At 46.8% G+C, this 19,668-nt stretch overlaps 1 protein-coding gene across 1 annotated transcript; it reads left to right on the top strand.

Annotated features, from left to right (window-relative positions):
• The first annotated feature begins 14,146 nt into the window (after window positions 1-14,146).
• Window positions 14,147-17,211, top strand: LOC117834474 (receptor-like protein EIX1). Its single transcript, XM_072290297.1, has 2 exons — window positions 14,147-15,967; window positions 16,043-17,211. Exons 1-2 carry the CDS (start codon window positions 14,311-14,313, stop codon window positions 17,209-17,211), a joined length of 2,826 nt encoding a protein of 941 aa, XP_072146398.1. The 5' UTR covers window positions 14,147-14,310.
• Window positions 17,212-19,668: the final 2,457 nt, after the last annotated feature.

Genomic DNA, 19,668 nt, shown 5'->3' with positions numbered 1-19,668 from the left:
GGAAGGTCCAATCTACCGAGTCAAAAGCTTTGGAAATGTCCACCTTGATCAATGCACATGGTGTCTTGCAGCAGTGAAGAAGTTTAGCTGATAACTGCACAGCTCGGAAGTTGTCATGTGAAAGACGACCTTGTATGAACGCGCTTTGGTTTTGTCGAATCAGATTTTGCAAATTAGGTGCTAATCTGTTAGCCAACACCTTTGTAAAGAGCTTGGAGAAGCTGTGGATCGGGCTAATTGGTCAATAGTCTCCAATCCTTAGTGCAACTAGCTATCTGTGAAGAAGAACCATGTATGCCTAGTTGACCAGGTGGAGGTTGCGACTGTCAAGGAACCAGAGAGCATGGAAGGCGTGCATGATGTCATGCTTAATAATCGGCCAAGCTGTTCTATAGAATAAACCAGTGAAACCGTAAGGGCCAAGGGCCTTGTCCAGTGGAAGTTCTTGAATTGTTTTCCAAACCTCCTCCTCTGAGAAACAGTAGTCAGTTGAGGATATGTTAATGGATGGGATACCCAAGCATTGAAAATCAAATGAGATTGTGGGTGTGGAGGCCGACCCGAGCAGAGCATCAAAGTGCTGGAAACTGCCTCAGCTTTAGCTTCTTCATGTACAACATCCAGATCTCCAACCCTGTGCGAGTGAATGTTATTTTTTTTGCTGCGATGACAGGCTTGTAGGTGAAAGAACCTTGTGTTTGCATCACCCTCTGCTAAGAAGGTGATGTGTGATCTCTGACGCATGATGGTCCTTAGTAGAGATGCAAGTCCTAGGCATTTGAGCTTCATCTTATTGTGAAGGGTGCATTCATGAGGTGAAAGAGTTCTAGTTTCCTATGCCACATCAAACTTGAACACCAGCTCTTTGGCAATTGCTAGCTGCAACCGAACGCTACCCACATGTTTGGCACTCCATCTCTTCAACACGGCTGTAGTGTTGCGGAGCTTGTGGTCCAAGGTACAAAAGGCATCAGCGTCCAGCCATGGGCGTGGCATGTCCAGGCTGTTCCACAGTTTGCATGTAACCCTCATATTTCGGCCAAATAGATTCAAAACGGAAGCATTTGAATGAGGTAAACACGCAGCTGGTTTGCAAGAGTAGCAGGGCATGATCTGAACATTGCAATGATAGTAAACGTAAGTTGTGGTCTGGGAAAGTCGACGCCCAATCTTCGGAAACAAAGACTCTGTCAATGCGTTCCAAAGTTGGATCCATCCATTCATTGCTCCATGTAAAAAGGCGACCGTGTAAATGCAACTCTTGGAGCTCCAGGTCATCAAGCAAGCGTCTAAAATGACCCATCATTCTTTGATCAAGGCATGAGTTGTTCTTATCATCTGCCTTATATATAAGATTGAAGTTGCCACATACCATCCAGGAACCCGTGCATCCGTTCCTAACCTCACGAAGCTCAGATAGAAATCATATTTTGTCCCTCTCAGATTGGGGGCCATACCCACATGTCAGTCACCATTCCTCTTCATTTGCCAATAGCTTTACCTCAGCGGTCAGGGAGTTCTCACGAAAGACCAGATTAGATGCTACCCAAACCTCCCATCTCCATGCCAGAATTACCCCACCATAGGTGTGCGACGCAGGCAATGTATAGTAATCAAACTCAGTTCCCAATAGGTCCAAAATTAGCGCGTCATTACATTCATCTAGTTTGGTTTCTTGTAACGTAATAAGCGACACACATTCATGAGCGACCAAGTCACACACGACATTTTGTTTGGCTCTAGCATTGAGCCCTCAAACGTTCCAGATCAGCATGTTTTCAGCAATCATGGCAACAAGTGTCAGCGACCAAAATACTAAGCCAGCTAGAGAGGAGCTCGGGGCTCGACCTCAGCTACCACTACACTGAAAAGCGGTCAACCATCAGGAATCAACTCATCAAGGGCCTCACATTGGGAGATCGATAGGGTAGCAGTGAAAACCTCCAGGAAGCGCTGAAAAGCCGTAGCGTCTAGTGGCCCGGTAGTTGATGAGATGCCCAGCTTTTTCATAACCACGTTCTGTTCTTGAAGTGTTGGCTTTGCCGCTCAATGGCGAGACTTCTTGCCCAGTCTCTCGCTTCTCCTGATCGCCGGTATTTTTTTCGGAGGCATGCGGGCCCTACGCTAGGGAGGTGTTAGCTGTAGTGTGATCGGCGATCCCGCCCTGTAAATGGAATGTGCAAAGTCAGCCGCGACGTTCTTAATAGGCGTAGAGGCCTCCGGTGGAAAATGAAATGGCAATGTATGGGAGGAGCCTCTAGTAAGAGTCACAAAATTGCTATGTGTTGTAGGGTGCAGTCCAGGTGCCGAGACGTCATCGAAGCGTACCACTTAGAAGTTGATAGCTTCACATCATGGTCAAGATTCAGTGGTGTGTGTGACCCAGTGTGTGCGACCGGCCCAGGGACGCTTAACCCAGCGTCCATTACTCTAACCTGCATGGTTGGGTCATCATCTTGAACGGAGTCATATATGGCCGGCCTATCACCAGTCACCACCAGATATGCTCCTGGCCCGCTGACCACATTTTCCTAGCCCAGCCCACCAGGCGAAGTAGTGATGAGCAGGAGTGGCAACAGCTCCGAGGCTGAAGTCAACACAGCTTCTAGCCTCATCGGGTCCTATGCGCACGGCGGCCTCCCTTGCAGCGACCCAGGTGGGATTATGTCTCCCAGATAGCGTGCAGGCTCATTGTCCACATGTGGATGTCTTGCATTCTTTCGGGAATCAAGGCCCGCCTCCATCACCATCGGGTCAAAAGCCAGGGCCCACATGATCTTGTTGTCCTCTGAAATAGAGGTAGCGATGATGACATCCTGAAAACTTTCCACCTTGCCACTGCTCGGGGGTGAAGCAATGGGGCACTCCACCGCTATAGTTGCTACAATTGCACTATGCGGTGGGCCCACCTGAGCAACGGCACGCTCCCAGCGACCAAACCGCAGCGGCTTAGGCATTGACGACACTATTACTGGGAAGCTTGCCGTTGTGTCGTTGCCACTGCCGTGTACCGCGTCCATGTCATGCCGCTGCCATGGAGAATGGAGGCCCCCAACCAGGGCCAAGGGAGGGCCTTTCACCAGAGCCCTCTGCTTCATCTGTAAACCGAGTTTTCTTAGGCCATGGATGTGTCCTGTTGCGTTGTGAGAAGCTCGGATAGTCTTTGTCCTCTGAACTATCATGGTTGTCTGGTGGTGTGCCATCGTCGGACGAATTGCTGGAGATATTCCAGTCTTGCACCTCCACAATCCTGATGCGCACACTATACCACAGCCCATCGTGCTTGGAGTGAATCAACTCATGGGGCTTCAGGAAGAGGCCGTATTCAACATACAGCGTCGGCAGCTCAGGAATGAAAATCAGCTTCTCTTTTGGGACAATGTTTGAATGGATGCACCAGCAAGCAACATATAGACAGTGTTGATCCTGGCAAGATGTGTTGGGGCCTCCACTAGGTCGGAACATGTAGAAGCAAGAACAATCTGTGCAGTATCCACACTACGGGCGTGTGGAGGAATCCCTCGTAGTTCAATCAAAACTCTAAACTGCAGCGAGGCAAGGCTTGCCGTCTACTAGCGATGCCATCTTCTCCAAATCAACTAGATCAGCTTATTTGGGGGCAAGTAGGAGTGTAGGATCCTTTCAGCTATCACCGGCGAACTAAACTCGACCAGGAAGTCATTAGGGTTGGATCGTTGGACTGAGTATTCCTCAGGGATGACATTGAGAAATTCCTCGAGAATTCGTCCAACCTGATAGTTGAGACCGACGGGCGCGTGCCTCCAATCATCGCGACCATAGCACAGGACAACAGGCATGATTCACAGTTTTCAATCTTTTGCGACCTGGGGATCACACACATTTCTGTTGCTGGGCAGTGAGATCGATCACCATAGGGCCTAGGTGATAGTGGAGATAAGGGGATGGACATGTCCTCTGGACCTGACGACGGAGGTGCACAAGTCACTTCTGGGGAGCCGATATGCCTAGTAGATTGGGAATGCGCTAACCTTGTTGCATCAGAGGATGATGAGTGACCGCGCCCAGTCCAAGCTTGAAGCCAACCCGGAGCCGGGGCTCGACATGGAGGGGGTGGAGAACGTGGACGAGGTTGCAGCAGAGACCGACCCCGCTTGTAGTGATGTGACCGGTGTCCCTCCCGTCTGCAATGAAGGCAGCGGGATGGGTTTCTGCAGGGGGCGGCAATGCGGTCCATGGCGAAGCAGTTGAAGCAGCGTCCCACCAGGTCGACCAAGACTGGACAAGGGGTGGGGTGTGCGCTGGGGGTGGTCCCGCGCTGTCCCCGATGATGGCGAACCTCCACCATACCATCACCAAAAGGTCCCTCACGGCTGGCGGTGGGGATCTCCAACTCGCAACCTGAAGCACGGGTGATGACCGAGGCCACATGCTCCAGCGGTAGCCACGGCTGGCGGTGGGGATCTCCAACTCGCAACCTGAAGCACGGGTGATGACCGAGGCCACATGCTCCAGCGGTAGCCACGGCCTGGGCCGGCCAGCCGGGGTGCCAGAGGCGGGCCCTCCCCTATGGGCATCTGCCATGAATCCTCCAGAGGAAGGGCCAGGGCGAGGGGCGACCGGCGAGATGTCCATCAGGACCGCCTTTCCCTTCTAGCTGGCGGTCACTGGTGACCTTGATTGCGAGCCTTGTCCATCCGAGGAAGACGATGAGGAGGCATCGACCTCAACCATGTGCTGGGTGACCTTGCAACACCCACAAGCCACTTCCCGATCAAGTACCTAGGCCTCCCTATGTCCACAGGTAGGTTGAGGAGAATTCACTTCCAGCCCATAGTGGACAAAGCCATCAGCAAGCTAACGACATGGAACGCAAGAAATATTGCACCAGCTGGGCACATGACTCTAGTTAAATCTGTCCTCACCTCCCAAATGGTATACCTCCTGATAGCGCTGGATGCCCCAAAGGAGCTGTTGTGTGACATTGATGGAAAACGTTTCTTCTGGGCCGGGTGGCGTACCATTAGGGCTCCTTTGGGAACCCAAATTCCCATAGGGTTCCCCTTGTTTTCCCCGGATAGGCCCCACATGCGGGTTTTGTCCTAGGGCCAAATCTTCCCATCGTTTGGCAGCCCACGACCAGAGGTCTGTCACCCCCATATCTGTTATTTTTCCCTGGGCCAATGCTCCCCACCTCTCGGGTCCGGACGCCGCAACCACATCCCCGTCTGCGACTCGTTGCCTGACTGCTCCACGACTTGCTTGCCGTCCCCGTCCGCTCCACCACGCCGACCCAACCAACCAAGTGCTATCGCTTGTCCGGGTCCTCGTCCTCATCCCCGTCCAGGCACTGCCGCCCCTCGTCAACCCCCCCCCCCCCCCCCCCATCCTCTCTGTCACCTCCCCATCACCGGCTCGTTACCACTGCTCCGTGACTACCCCACCTTGCCTCGTCCCAAGATCCAGTGAGCCCTTCCTCTCTCCTCCATGTCCTCCCCAGATCGAGCTCCTGCTACTTGGATCTCCTCCCCCCTTCGATAGTTCGATCTAGTAGGGTTGTAGTCTATTTCCTAGATTCTTGCACCAGATTTGAAGAATGGTGTGCTAATGTATCAGTTTCCTTAGCGATAGTTGACTGTTGCTTTTCTTGTGCTGCAAATTCGGTTTTGTCTGCTCATATAGGTTAGGTAGCTTGCTCTATCAAGTGGCCTGCTTGCAGTACTGCAATATAGTTTTTACGACAGCTTCAGTATTGTTTGATGAATGGTGTTTTCTGAATTTGTTAGTTTTCTGAACATGGTTGGCCTTTTGCTGTTCTGGGCATAATGTAATCAGATAGGCATGGGTGTTTGGAAGTTTGGAATGTATGTTAGGTACTGCTGTTGAATGAATCAGTCTTGTTATTTTGGTTGTCTGTTCAGATAGCTTGCTTTGGTTAGTTGTAATTATTACATTGAGACCCATGCTTTGTATTTGCTCATATGCTGTGGTTCTTTTGCTGCCTTTTCATGTTGTGTTTTGTTAGCCTTACTGTTAGCTTATTTATTGTTATGTTAGGAGCAGAACTGGACATTGTCAAAATTTTGGAAATAGCTTAGTGTAGCTCTCATAATTTCATCACATGAAACTTCTAGCTGATATGTTCCGTAGTAGCAAGGGCCTTCTTTGAAATGTGAGAATGAACCTTTTGTTGAATGCTTGTCCAAAATTCCTTCAAAGTCCTAGTGGCAAGTTCCTAGTGAATGTCATTGGCTGATTCACTTGGTCCTTGCTGTAGTTTTTCTAGCTCTGCCCTGCCCGTGCTGCTGTGACCTTAGGATGGGGCTTGTTCCTTGTCAGTAGGACTGGTTCACCCATTGCTTGCTTCGGTTCTTGTAACTTAGTCGTGTTAATATATACCTGATTCTTTCATCATCTGTTACGAAGAGTTGCATGTTTTATCTTGTGTTAACTCTGCTGAGAAACCTTTAGTTATTCTTGAAAACTTTCATGAAAACCCTGGATACATATAGATAATGGAATCTTGGGAGAATGAAGTTAGGAGATTCATGCTAGAGGAGGAAGAAGAGGATGATGAGCTATTCCTAGTTATGGTCCTCGCACTTCAGTAGTGTCTATATGAGGAGAAAAGGTCGGAGCACACCTCAACTCTGCTTGGTGCTAAAAAGGTCAGACAAATCTTGGAAGGCCACGATAATTGATGCAAAGTGGAGTTTAGGATGGAGCCTGAGATATTTAGAGATGGTCCTTTAGTTAATTATTCACTTGTTCACTCATTCAATTTTTTATTTAATAGGAAGTGTAGCCACAGAGGATTCAAATTTTACATCAATTGAGCCTCCACCACAAAGAAGTGAGCTACGAGCTGAACCCACTCCCCAAAGAAGTGAGCTGCGAGCTGAACCCACTCCCCAAAGAAGTGAGCTGCGAGTTGAACCCACTCCCTAAAGAAGTATCTCAGAGCAAACCAATCATAGCATGGCTTCTATTGATAGAAATCCCCTCAGTTTTGGTCTTGGTAGTGTAGAAAGTACAGAAGTTCAATCTACTCCAGCTAGTCGTAATTGAGAGGACCAAGATGTTACAGGTGGAAAGAAACGCAAACAAAGTCAAATGGCAGCAAAACTTGAGGATTACATTAACTTTAGAAAGCATCAGATTGAAAAAAACTCTAGAAAAGTTAGAAGAGAAGAAGAGACGTGAAGAAGACTACTCAATCGAGAAATGTATTGATATTGTGGATGCCATGGAAGGGCTATCGGATGAACAAAAAGCTGATGCAAATGAAGTTTTTCAAAGTGAAATGAATAGAAAAATATTGGTGGGCACAAAAAATCTAAGTGTCCGGCTGATTGGTTGAAGAAAAAGATTACTCGGGTATATTCTCTTTCTCAGTTTTGTACCCTTGCTCAAGTGTCAGTTGAATCCTCTATTTCATATATAAAACATAAAATTTTGACCACTGCTGGTGTCACTGATTTTACATTGTTTTGTGCTACAGCTTTCTAACTCCAGTGCAGCAGCTTTCTAACTCCAGTGTTTATTTGCTAAAATTTGTGAGTGTTGAAGAGAACCAAGAAGCACAAAGAGAATGGTCGGGGGAAGGTCCTTGGCTTCGTTTACTAAAAAAACTTGTATTGCATCAATGGTGAAGTTAAAAAGCTTGTGGAGCGTGTTTCTGGTGTGCTAGACTGTTTGGCCTATTGATTGTTGCTGTCTTGCCAGTTGATGTTCGTCTGTTCTGTCTTGGAGCTGGTCCGTGCCAGTGCGATAACATGATTTCCGTTGATGTTCATTGATGTTCACTGAGTTCTTTGTTCAAGACAGGCTTCTAGCATCAGTATGTAGTTAATGTTCTGTCTTGTGCTACACAGGCTTGTTGATGTTCTGTCTATTTGCCGGTTGATGTTCTCTCTTGTGCTAGCAAGGCTTGTTGATGTTCCGTTGCTGTTTGTTGACGCAATCAGTATGCAGTGCTCTATTTGTTGTCCGTGGCAACATCCTCTAGTCATGGGGACGGGTTTGCCTTCCAAACAGTAACGGAGGAGAGGGGCCAAAAAAATCCTCTGGTGGAAGGGATTTGAAAATCAAATAAAAAAATCCCTGTAGAGGTATTTATTCCTTGGCCTAATCAGCCCTGTGCTTCCAAAGAAGCCCTTACTAATGGCAAATGCAAAGTTAACTGGCCCCGTTCGGCCAGACTGAAGCGCTCGGGGGGTTGGGAATCATAAACCTCAACAAATTCGCGAGGGGGCTCAAATTGCGGTGGCTCTGGCAACAGTGGAAAGAGGTCGACAAAACATGGGTCGGATCAGAAATCCCATGCACAAATAAAGACAGGCTCTTACTTGCAGCAACCGCAGGCATTCACATTGGGGATGGGGCTAAGGCCTCATTCTAGCACAGCACATGGCACCATGGGCAAAGGCCAAGAGATCTAGCGCCGAACATTTATAGAATCTCCAAGCGAAAAAAATAGAACCCTCCAGGACGCTCTGCCTAATCAAAACTGGATCGGAGACATAAACTAACCTCCATCACGAATACTTCTCCAGCCAGCACTTCCACGAGTTCTACCTCCTATAGCAGGCGGTGCGTGCCACAGAGCTCACGCCAGGGGTTCAAGATGACATTGTGTGGAAGCTGACAATGGACGGAAACTACACAACGAAATTGGGCCTACGACATGCAATTCCGAAATTGGGCCTACGACATGCAATTCATAGAATCCTCAGTGACAGATTTTGAAGGAATAATTTAGCGAACGTGGGCCCCTCAGAGCTGCAAGATCTTCTCGTGGCTCTCGATCCAAAACAGGTTGTGGACGGCGGATCGACTGCAAACCAGGGGCTGGCCAAACCAAACACTTTGCCCTCTATGTCGCCACGAACCAAAGACAGCATTACACCTCTTGGCAATGTGCAGGTTCACAAGACGGATATGGGAGAGCATTTCAATATGGATGGCACATCAAGCAATCCATCCAAGAGAGTGGTCACAAGTGGCATCCTTGCACCAATGGTGGTCGACACTAGCATCTGCAAACTGTATCTCAAGAAAGGGATTGCGATCCCTTATCATGCTCATAACATCGATAATCTGGAAAGAGCGGAACGCAAGAATCTTCGACCAGAAAGAATCCACAAGCTCCGTGGTCCTAGCGACGATCCAAGAGGACGCGATGGTGTGGATCGTGGCAAGGGCAAAACATCTGGCAACCCTCCTTAGCAGAGTTTAGTACAACTCTTTGTTGTGAGCCTAGCTTGTGTAATTAGAAGAGTTTCTTTTCCTTTTTATGTGTATGGGGTGCTAGCCTAGCTTGTGTAATTATTTTTTCCTGTCCGGGATCTCCTCCTTTTTAATATAATAGGCAGCTCTCTTGATGGTTCATTTCAAAAAAAATAGTTGGCCCTGATCCAAACGAGCATGCTGTTGTTGGTCAACGTCCAAATATTGGCAGAGCGAACTGGGGCAAGCATCCAAACGCGCCTTATATGCCCATAGAACAAGTTCTGATAAAATGATGCTGATGGCCATGGCCAATCCTCAAGAAATGCAAGGTTGGGACTGAGGACCAATGGTGGTCACCCTTGGATGATGAGTGATTGACAACATTATGTTGGATTGATGTTGCTCTTAGCTTGTGATGTGCAGTTGTAGCATGCGGTGTAGCGGTCAAATTGGATCAGTGATCGATTTCTAGGTTTCGTCGTAAACCTAATTGGTTACTTCGAATTACCGACGGCGTGCGCTGAAGGTCAAGCGAAAGGTTCATGCCGATGGACTAAGGACGGTGAAGGATGAACGTAAGTAGGCTTGAACCAATGGACCCGAGGAGTTCGGGCGGAGTCATGGGTGGTCCACATGGTGCACGAAAGGGTGAGAGAATACGACAGGATGGAGACGACGTCGGTCAAGTCAAACGGGAGGCTCGACGGAGGCTGGATACGCATCGACATCAAGGAGGTCGCGTGACAGCCAAGCGGAGATGGACGGTTTGGGTGGTTTGGGCCTCAAAACCACCGCGCACGCAGTTTCCTGGTTTGGGCCTCAAAACCGGGGGCGAGCCTGGTGCGGCCGGAGCTTCAAGATGGAGGGCACGTGGCGTCATCGCAAAGCTTGCGTCGAGACGAAGCAAAGTCGTGAAGGTGGCGTGTCCATCTGATGCGCCGATAAAAAGTTGGACCAAAATACCCTTGCGTGGGCGGTTATCTTAATTGTAGCTGTAGGGGTAGTTTGGTCATCTTCCAGGGACTATATATATGGGTGGATGGTTGGTTATTTCAGTATCTCTTTGTTTTAGAAACCTTAAAGGGGCTTGCTAGCGCCCGGACATCCGGCGGGAGCAACTCCCATCGAACGCATGCATCACCATCCATTTTAAATCTGACGGCTACAGTAGCATCATAATAAAATACCACTAATTATCCGATGTTCCATTGCAATATCAAAACAAAATAGCTGCAACATCAAAAATCTATGGTTGCAACATGAAAAAGATGTGAAAAAATAGCTCAATGTAAACATAATATTCGTGAGGGAAAATTCCCACCGCAACATCGAACACATGTTTCATGCAATATTTCCAAACAAATCATCATATGTTGAGTTGGGTTTGAGCTCATACGGGACGAAATATTGCAATATGAAAAATCAACAGATGAAATATCAAAAGCCAACTATTGCAACATCAAAATATCTCAGAAGAATCAATCATGCAACATCAGATGATACATTCATCCGCAACACCCGTGCGCATCTACGGCGCTTGCAACATCCAAGAATCCCTACTGCAACATCATGAGATACCTATTGCAACATGGCAGTCGGGGGGCTATCTTCAGATCTAGGCTCCTATGGCCATTAGTGCTGAAGATCCTGCTGCGGCTGCTACCGGTGCTGGTGTGCACAGTGATGCTCAGCTGCAACGCATCGGCCTTGGCCTCTTCTTCTCCATCCTCTCCGTCGCCTAGGCAAGGCCCTTGGAGCGCTACCCCCTATTAGTAATATGAACCCGCTAGGGTTGATTCCCGATCTTTCGATGAGAAAGGCATGGATAACTCAATTGGTGGATGGAGATGATATTCACGGCCCAACTACAGCCTTCCAAGCTATGCCTTAGCAACCAATACACCACCTCCAATGGCTGTCGCGATCTTGTGGAGCGCATCACCCGGCCACTAGGGCACTCGTCCTGCAAGCAATCGAAGAACTAGCAAGAACAAGTATAACAAGTACTGAATTTATTAGACGAAGATGAAGGTTTCCAACTCAATCTCAATAAGGTAGGGTTCCAAAGACAGGAAGACGGGCGGCTGATCCAGCACGCGCGCTTACAAGCAAGTAGCGAGAGCTAAACTTGATATAAACAAAACCCCCAACCATTCTTGGTGGTGGCTAAGGGGTATATGAAGGTGGGAGGATGACCACCAGGGTGTTGGGGTTGTGCTCCAACCCTAAGACGCGTCCCTATTAGACCCGACTTGATACACGGTCCATTGGGCTAAAATTAAGTGACGTAGCACCAGAAAACTCAGTAGTAAATTGGTCATTGCGACCGCCTTAGACCATATATGGACTTGATTCTAGATCCATATGAAAATAAACTTCATAACGAATCCGTGAAGTACTTGAACGCTCCAATCCGAGTCTGTATGCGACCATGGTGACCATCACAAGTTGGTGCTATCCTAGAGTTCGAATTCAGCCTGCGCGAGTCCTTTTTCCTTTCGGTCTTCTCCCTGGTTCCTAACCAACACAAGAGTACACGCATCCCCATGGTCTAAATAGGATGGATATGAACTCAAGAGTGAACTTACTTGATAATTAAGTTAACGAGCATGGGCGCGAGTAATAGAACCAGAAACGGGTACATGTGTAGGTGTGGATGTATCGTTGGTGTTGATGTCCTCATCAATCAGAGGGAGGGAGGGAAGGAGAGAGAGGAGGAGGCGCTGCTAGGCAGAGCAGCAGGAAGCGGAGCAGGCTGGGGAGGAGCCCCCACGACAGCGAGGCACCATGGCCAGTAGGAGGGATAGAGAGGAGGAGGGCGCGGCCGGGCAGAGCAGCAGGAAGCGGAGTAGGCTGGGGAGGAGCCCCATGACAGCGAGGCACCATGGCCAGCGGGAGGGACGGAGAGGAGGAGGGTGCGGTCAGGCAGAGCACCAGGAATTGGAGCCACAAAGGGGAGCAGGCAAGGTCATCATCTCATCAAAGTGCAATTGGAGTCTAGGAGAAAGCAAAGCATGAGTGAAGAATTTTGAGGGAAAGTATAGCGAGCAACCCAGCATGCAGCACTGCAGCAAACAGATAACTCTCGATCAGACTTGAGCTTGCAACTAGCTTGGTTGAAATGAGACTTCGGGTCCGTCGCCCTGACGCTATTTGACTGGACCTGAGCGTTCGATATTTTTCTGCCCGCGTCGGACGTAGGATGGTTAGCATTTCCGAACCTTAAATCATTTTGCTTAGAGGCTAGTCATGTGCTTAGAGGGAGAGGAGAAAGGGAGATGAGAGTGTGATTGCTCTTTTCTCAAATTTCTTCATTTTAGTGGATGCATGAAGGGAAGAGGCTAGTTCTCATCTTGTAAAGAAGATGTTCTCGTGATTTAGTTGTGGTTGATGTCTCAATTCGTGCTAAATCTTTGATTCCCGAGCGTTTTTCTATTTCCCTATTTTCGGAGCTATTTTTGGGATTTTTCGTTCTTCGTGTTTGAGCCCGAATCTCGTGAGATTGGTTGAGGGAAAATATTGCTAGGACCTTATGGAGCATCTTTGATATGATCCCCTCCAAATCCCTCACGAATTCAGCTTGAATTTTGGATTTCCCTAAAATCGTGTTTGAGTTAGGGTTTTTGGTTGTTTCCAAAATTCGTGATGAATACTTGAGTTTTTCAAAATTTATCTCATGGATCTATTTGCCTTTGGGGTATTGTTTTCTTGTCTCAAGTTCATCTTGATCCGTGAAGTATGGAAGGAGTTTTTGTGATTTGAAGTTCCGGGCTGTTCTTGCGTGTTTTTATGTTCTTCCTGTTCGTCCTCTCTGTTTCGAGCGCAGGAGTCTTCGCACGGGCGCGGGGCAGGCAGCGAGCGCTCGGCCGCTCGCGTGCGTGGCGCGTGCGCAGCTTGCTCCAGGCCGGCGCACCGGTGCCAGGCCGGCAGGCGGCCCAGGCGTGGGAGCGAGCCCAGCAGCGCGTCCCGCAGCAGGCCGCATCGCATCACAGCAGCAGCAGGCTCAGGCCAGCAGCGCTACGCGGGCCAGGCTGGCAGCCCAGCAGGCGACAGCGCAGCAAACCTGGCCCAAGCGCGCGCAGCAAGCAGGCCGATCAAGGGACACAGGAGCAGCAGGCCCAACTTCTTCTACCAGATAGCACTGTAAGCCTTTTCCTGTTCCGTTAATTCCATGCACCTGCTAGTTAATCACTGTTAGGTTGTTTAGCAATTTAATCAGTACTTTCCTTTGCTAATCTTTGCCTGCTTAGATAAGGACTTTTAATTAATCTTTGCATGATTAGTCAAAGTGAGGTTTGCTAGTAGTGTCTTTGCTTTATCTCGTTTGTGCAAGGTTCTTGGAATCACTTTGTGCTTTGCTTCTGCTGTGCTTGAGCATCTCAAATCATTACTAAAGTGAGCTTGTCACGGGTTGACTTGTGTCATCTTGACGATAAGACGCGAGGTGTGTTTCGGATGGCAATTGGGATAGACATGGTTCTCATAAAAGAATTAAAAAAAAACCTGATCGCCCGTCCCGATCCTTCAGGAACCATTAGTCAACAATGTCGCTATCCCTCGTCAAAATTTGTATATACTACTTGTTTTGTTGCCTTGTCCGGATACCGGATACATCAGAACTTTTAGATGGTTTCCTTGCCGGAGTCTACACATAAGATCTCAAATAATCTTCGTAGTCTAGGATGATTCCAGTTACATAGAAAATATCTACCTTATCTAGTGTATTGTGTTGTTTTCAGACCCTGGACAATCTCATATTAGATTTACACTGTTATTAAGATATAGATTTTTTCAACAGTTTTAGTTTTAATTTCCATCCAATTGTTCCTTTTGCCGATTACTAGGTCGATTTGCATCCAATTTTTTCAACCCTGGACAATCTCTCTTTCTGATAGAAGAGAGATTGCATGAGCTTCGGTTCAACACTAACGCGGCAGTCACGCGCGGCAGTCACCCGGTCTCTACCGTGTAATGACTACTTCAACCGTGGACTAAAAGGAGATTATAAGAGCACCACATCCACTGATTATTATTGTGGCACACCTTGTGCTGCTCGTCAGTTACACCCATTAGTGTCGAGAGAAGCCAGTTGAAGAACTCATGCACACGGCCATCATGCATCTGCAGCACCCACCCCCACTCGTGAAGCTCCGGCGCTTATTCACAGTGCTCGCCCTGATCACGACCAGCTCCCTGATACTGAGACCACCTCAGCGCGCGGGCGCATGCGTGCCACGCGAGCGGGACGCCCTGCTGGACTTCAAACGCGGCGTCTCCAGCGACACCGCGAACGTCCTGGCGTCATGGCAGGATGATGGCCAGGAGCAGAGCGATTGCTGCCGCTGGAGCGGCGTCCGGTGCAGCAACCGGACCGGCCACGTCGTGGAGCTCAACCTGCGCAACCATGCTGGCAGCCTGTACCCGCTGCAAGAAGGGCTGGTCGGCCATATAAGCTCCTCGCTGCTCTGTCTTCCACATCTGCGGCGCCTTGATCTAAGCTGGAACGCCCTGGAGGGGCCAACCGGCAGTATTCCGGAGTTCCTGGGCTCCCTCAAGAACCTGAGGTACCTTGACCTCTCATACATGTCATTTTCAGGCGCCGTGCCGTCTCAGCTCGGCAACCTTTCAAAGTTGGAGCATCTGGACCTGTCCTACTACGGCATATTTGGGAATGGAAGCACAGAGTCGTCGGATGTTTCGTGGGCGATACATCTACCGAAGCTACAGTATATCGACCTTGGATCCGTAAACCTAAGTGCAACGGCGAATTGGCATCGTGTGATGAACATGCTGCCTTCTTTGAGGTACCTCGGTCTGTCCCAATGCTCGCTTTCGAGCACGAACCCCCTGTCGCTATCGCAACTTAACCTCACAAGGCTTGAGACACTCGATCTTTCTTATAATTCCTTTGACCACTCAGAAATTGCATCTTGCTGGTTTTGGAATGTAACGGGGCTTCGATACCTCAACCTTGGAGGAACCCATCTGCATGGCCAAATTCCTGAGAAACTAGGACGTATGACGTCCCTCCAAGCCCTTGACTTATCCAACAACAATAACCTCGATGTAATGGCATCAAACTTGACATATTTATGCAATCTAGAGATCCTAAACCTTGAACAGAGTCTCTCATCATACGTAAACATTGTAGAGTTATTCGAGTGGCTGCCACACTGTTCATCCAGCAAATTGAAAGAACTTCATCTGCACAGCAACAACATAACCGGTTGTTTACCACCATCAATAGAGAAATTTACGAGTTTGAATACCCTTTCCCTCTTCGACAACAAACTCACCGGACCTGTGCCGTCTGAGGTTGGTGTGCTCAGTAATTTGACTACACTCTACCTATCAAACAATAGGCTTGAAGGTGTGATCACAGAAGAACACTTTGTTAACCTAAACAGCTTACAGTATATAGACCTATCTGATAATTCCTTGAAGATCGATGTGAACCATAAATGGATACCTCCATTCAGATTAGAAAGAGCATACTTCAGATCATGCCATATGGGTCCTCTCTTTCCAATGTGGATGGAATGGCAAGGCAATATCCATAATGTTGATATATCACGTGCGGGTATAGATGATAAGCTTCCAAACTGGTTTTGTACTACATTTGCAAAGGCTATTGCTCTGGACATATCCAACAATAAAATTAGCGGTACATTGCCGAAATGCATGGAAATAATGTCAGTGGAACAGCTCTATCTCGGTTCAAATAAACTCACAGGTCATATACCTCGGTTGCCGAGAAGTCTCATCTCATTGTACATTTACAACAACTCTTTGTCAGGGCCCTTGCCGTCAAATTTTGGCACTCCAAATATAGAAATCTTGGTTCTATTCTCTAACTACATCACTGGTCAGCTACCTGGATCAGTTTGTGATTTGCAAAGCTTGATTATCTTAGATCTAGACAATAACCTTCTCGGTGGAGAATTGCCAAATTGTAATGGGATGAGAAGCTTGAAGTGCCTACAGTTGCGTAACAATAGCTTCTCTGGGCAGTTTCCTTCCTTCCTACAAAGCAGCACCGGTTTGATCCTTCTTGATCTGTCGCAGAACAAGTTCTCAGGAAGATTGCCAATGTGGCTATGCGACCTAATGGACTTACAGTTTCTTCGACTTAGCCACAACACGTTCTCTGGGAATATTCCAACCAATATTTCATGTCTTAAATACCTTCAGTATTTGAACCTGGCAAACAATAGTATGTCAGGTTTTATACCTTATCATCTATCAAATTTAACAGCTATGACGCGAAAGAACCCATTCAGGCACACAATGTACCCATTTGTTGATGCTGCGGCCATAATTGGTGACTTTTTGGTGAACACAAAGGGGCAAGCACTGATTTATCATTCTGTAACAATTCTGGATGTTGTGACCCTTGATTTGTCATTTAATGGATTAACTGGTGAAATCCCACAAGAGATAGCTTCTCTTGATGCTGTATTAAATTTGAATCTATCATGGAACCACTTGGATGGAGTAGTTCCAAAAATGATCGGGGCAATGCAGTCGTTGGAGTCACTTGACCTCTCAAAGAACATGCTTTCCGGTGAAATCCCTTCGAGCTTATCAAAGCTGACAAGTTTAAGCTATTTGGATTTGTCTTATAACAATCTTACTGGAAGAATACCACAAGGAAGTCAACTTGACACCCTGTACTCCGAGAACCCGTCTATGTATGACGGCAACAATGGTCTCTGTGGTCCTCCTCTTCATAGGAATTGTTCAAGAAATGATACATCAAGGTCGCATGACCAGAAAAGTTACGAAGCTGGTTTTTATCCGGTATCCTTTCGTTTTGGACTAGCCTCGGGTTTCCTGCTGGGGCCTTGGGTTGTATTATGTGTTCTGTTGTTCAAGAGATCATGGAGGTTTGCCTACTTTCGCCTCTTCGACAAGTTATATGATCAAATCTACGTGTTTTTGGTTGTTTCTTGGAGAAGCATGGAAATGAGATATTGCAAAGGAACAAAAGTTAACACTTGAACAGCGAACTATATATGAAGAAATATGGCTGAAGCTGAAGAAGAATCTAGAAGTATCGCTATTATGCCCTTTTCTTATTCTGCTGAATTTATTCTAAAGAATAATTGATGCTTTTCTATATGCATGCACGTATACGTAAACCTTATGTGATGCTGAGTTGATATTTACCATTTTGTCTTTTCATATCCCGAACGCTATGACATGTTTCTGCTTGAATTCGTTCGTTTTTTATATCCCATGAATCCGTTTGTTTATGACTACGCCAGATTTTGTACTGGCACAGGCAATTTAGTGTGCTGGCGGGCGTGATTGGCACCCGCCAGCACAAAGGTTCCTTGGGCCGGCGGGGAAGCACCCGTCAGCATAGATGAGGCGCATCTGTGCTGGCAGTTGGCTTATGTTGCCCACCAACACAGAAGCTATTGTACTGGTGGACGACCCAAGCACCCGTCAGCACAAATGCACCCCATCTGTGGTGGCGGTTGGCTTATGTCACCTGCCAGCACAAACCTCACCCAGATAAGGCCGCGGGCATATTCTTCCCCAGCCAACCTTCCATTTAGAGCTTGCCCAAGAGGAGCTTGGGAAAAGCTTCAAAAACACCAAATCTAAGGGGGGAAGGTTTTGCTCTTGATTCCTTTGCAGAAGGTGGCTATATAAGGTGAGTTTGTACCATTCCAACCTTCTTTTTCAACTTCTATCCATCATTTCTAGCTTCATTAGGTTGTCATCTAGATCTAGATCTAGACCTAGAAGAGTGAAGAGGGAAGAGAGAGAAAATAACTAGAGAAAATAATCAGGTTGGCGTCTGGCCCATCAAGCAATGTCACCTCGTGGCAAGCATATGAAATTAATGGATACACATTTGATACCACCGCAAAGGACAACAAAAGCATGGTGTACCAAAACAGTGGTGTTCGCATAAAGGCGATTGATACATCCGGACAGAACATAACTTACTACGGTTTCATTGAGGAAATATGGGAACTTGACTATGGAGAGAATATCGAGATCCCCATCTTTCGGTGCCAATGGGTCAAACACCTAAATGGCATTATAGATGACAATTATGGGTTGACACTTGAAGACCTAGCCAATGTAGGTTACAAAGATAACCTAAGGGTACTCGATGAGCGTGTCACACAGGTATTCTACGTAACCGACCCTATGAATGCAAAGAAACATATTGCCGTCTCTGGAAAACAAAGGATCCTTGAGGATTACAATCAGTACGAGGAATTGGTCCTGTTCAAAGACCATGAACGAAGAATCAAATTAGTTGAAGCAAGCATTGATAAATCCATGAAGCCATGGTTACATACTCGTTAAAGGATAAATTAACATTTCTTATTAGTTATGTTGTAAGACTTATTAATTATCTTTTAATAATTATTAATTATCTTGTAAGACTTTATTAATGTGGATTAGACTTTATTATCTTGTAACTTACCGCCATCGTAAGAAAAAAGTAGGGTACATCCATGCCACAATACAATACAATATAACCAGTTCTAATAATAGTGCAAGTTTATACATCAATACTTAAAAGTTCTAGAGAGAACAAGTTCAAATATATAAGAAAAGGGTAGGGGTACAACCATGCATGTTACATATTACATACTCCGGCTCGCTTCCTTAGATATGAAACATAGTTAAGGTCTCCAATCGTCCAGCCTAGAATTTCATCAAAATAAGTTAGAGCATGGATGAGTATACTCTCCTTCACTTCCCATGGACGACCACATACACTACTATAAATCTCGAACAATGGAGATGTTAACTGATGTGGCCTATAGAAAGTGAGACGAGCCTGGAACTTCAAATCTGGGGTGAACATCGGGTTTCCACCCATGTAAGTCAAATCAAACTTTTCCAAGACTTGATCCAGAATTGCATGAAAGCTCACTTCCACAATGGTAGTACCATTTATATCCTATAAAATATGATTATAACATGATCAAAGTTAAAAGTTGTAACATAACTAAAGTTAAAAGAATGATAAAGGAATGTTTCATACCATGTCATTAAGCTGAGAAAGCCTCTCATCAGTCATAATCACATTGTTTTCTCTCTCCTCGAGCTGCTTTATTTGAAAATATGAAAAGTCCAGCATAAAGTACCATGATCCTTAAGCTGCTCTAGACAGGCCTCCACGATGATCCTCTCAACAGGTACCGTATTTGGTGCTATTTTACCCCATGCGGCAATTAAAATCATCGGGATGGCCTCTCCTGGTGACATCGAGGTGAAATCTATATCTCAAACAGGTACTTGAAAAGAGAGATGTACTCTTTTCAAATTATGTTCACCAACGTCCTTGGTTTGCACTATAGGAAAAGTACCACCTATAGCTTCGACAACATCTTTGAGCCATCTAATAGGTTTGATAAGCTACATTGTATGTATGTAAATTTAGAATTTATTCATGTGTAGTAACAAAATCAATTAAAAGAAGGA

The sequence above is a fragment of the Setaria viridis genome, chromosome 8, assembly GCF_005286985.2.
Source record: "Setaria viridis chromosome 8, Setaria_viridis_v4.0, whole genome shotgun sequence".
Classification (NCBI taxonomy): domain Eukaryota; kingdom Viridiplantae; phylum Streptophyta; class Magnoliopsida; order Poales; family Poaceae; genus Setaria; species Setaria viridis.
This window is presented reverse-complemented; position numbering and strand designations above follow the sequence as displayed.

Coding starts and splice junctions, on each gene's coding strand:
- LOC117834474 (XM_072290297.1), top strand. CDS start 14,311: ATGCACACGGCCATCATGCATCTGCAGCACCCACCCCCACTCGTGAAG. Junction 15,968..16,042: donor TATACCTCGGTTGCCGAGAA/GTCTCATCTCAT, acceptor CTCCAAATATAG/AAATCTTGGTTCTATTCTCT.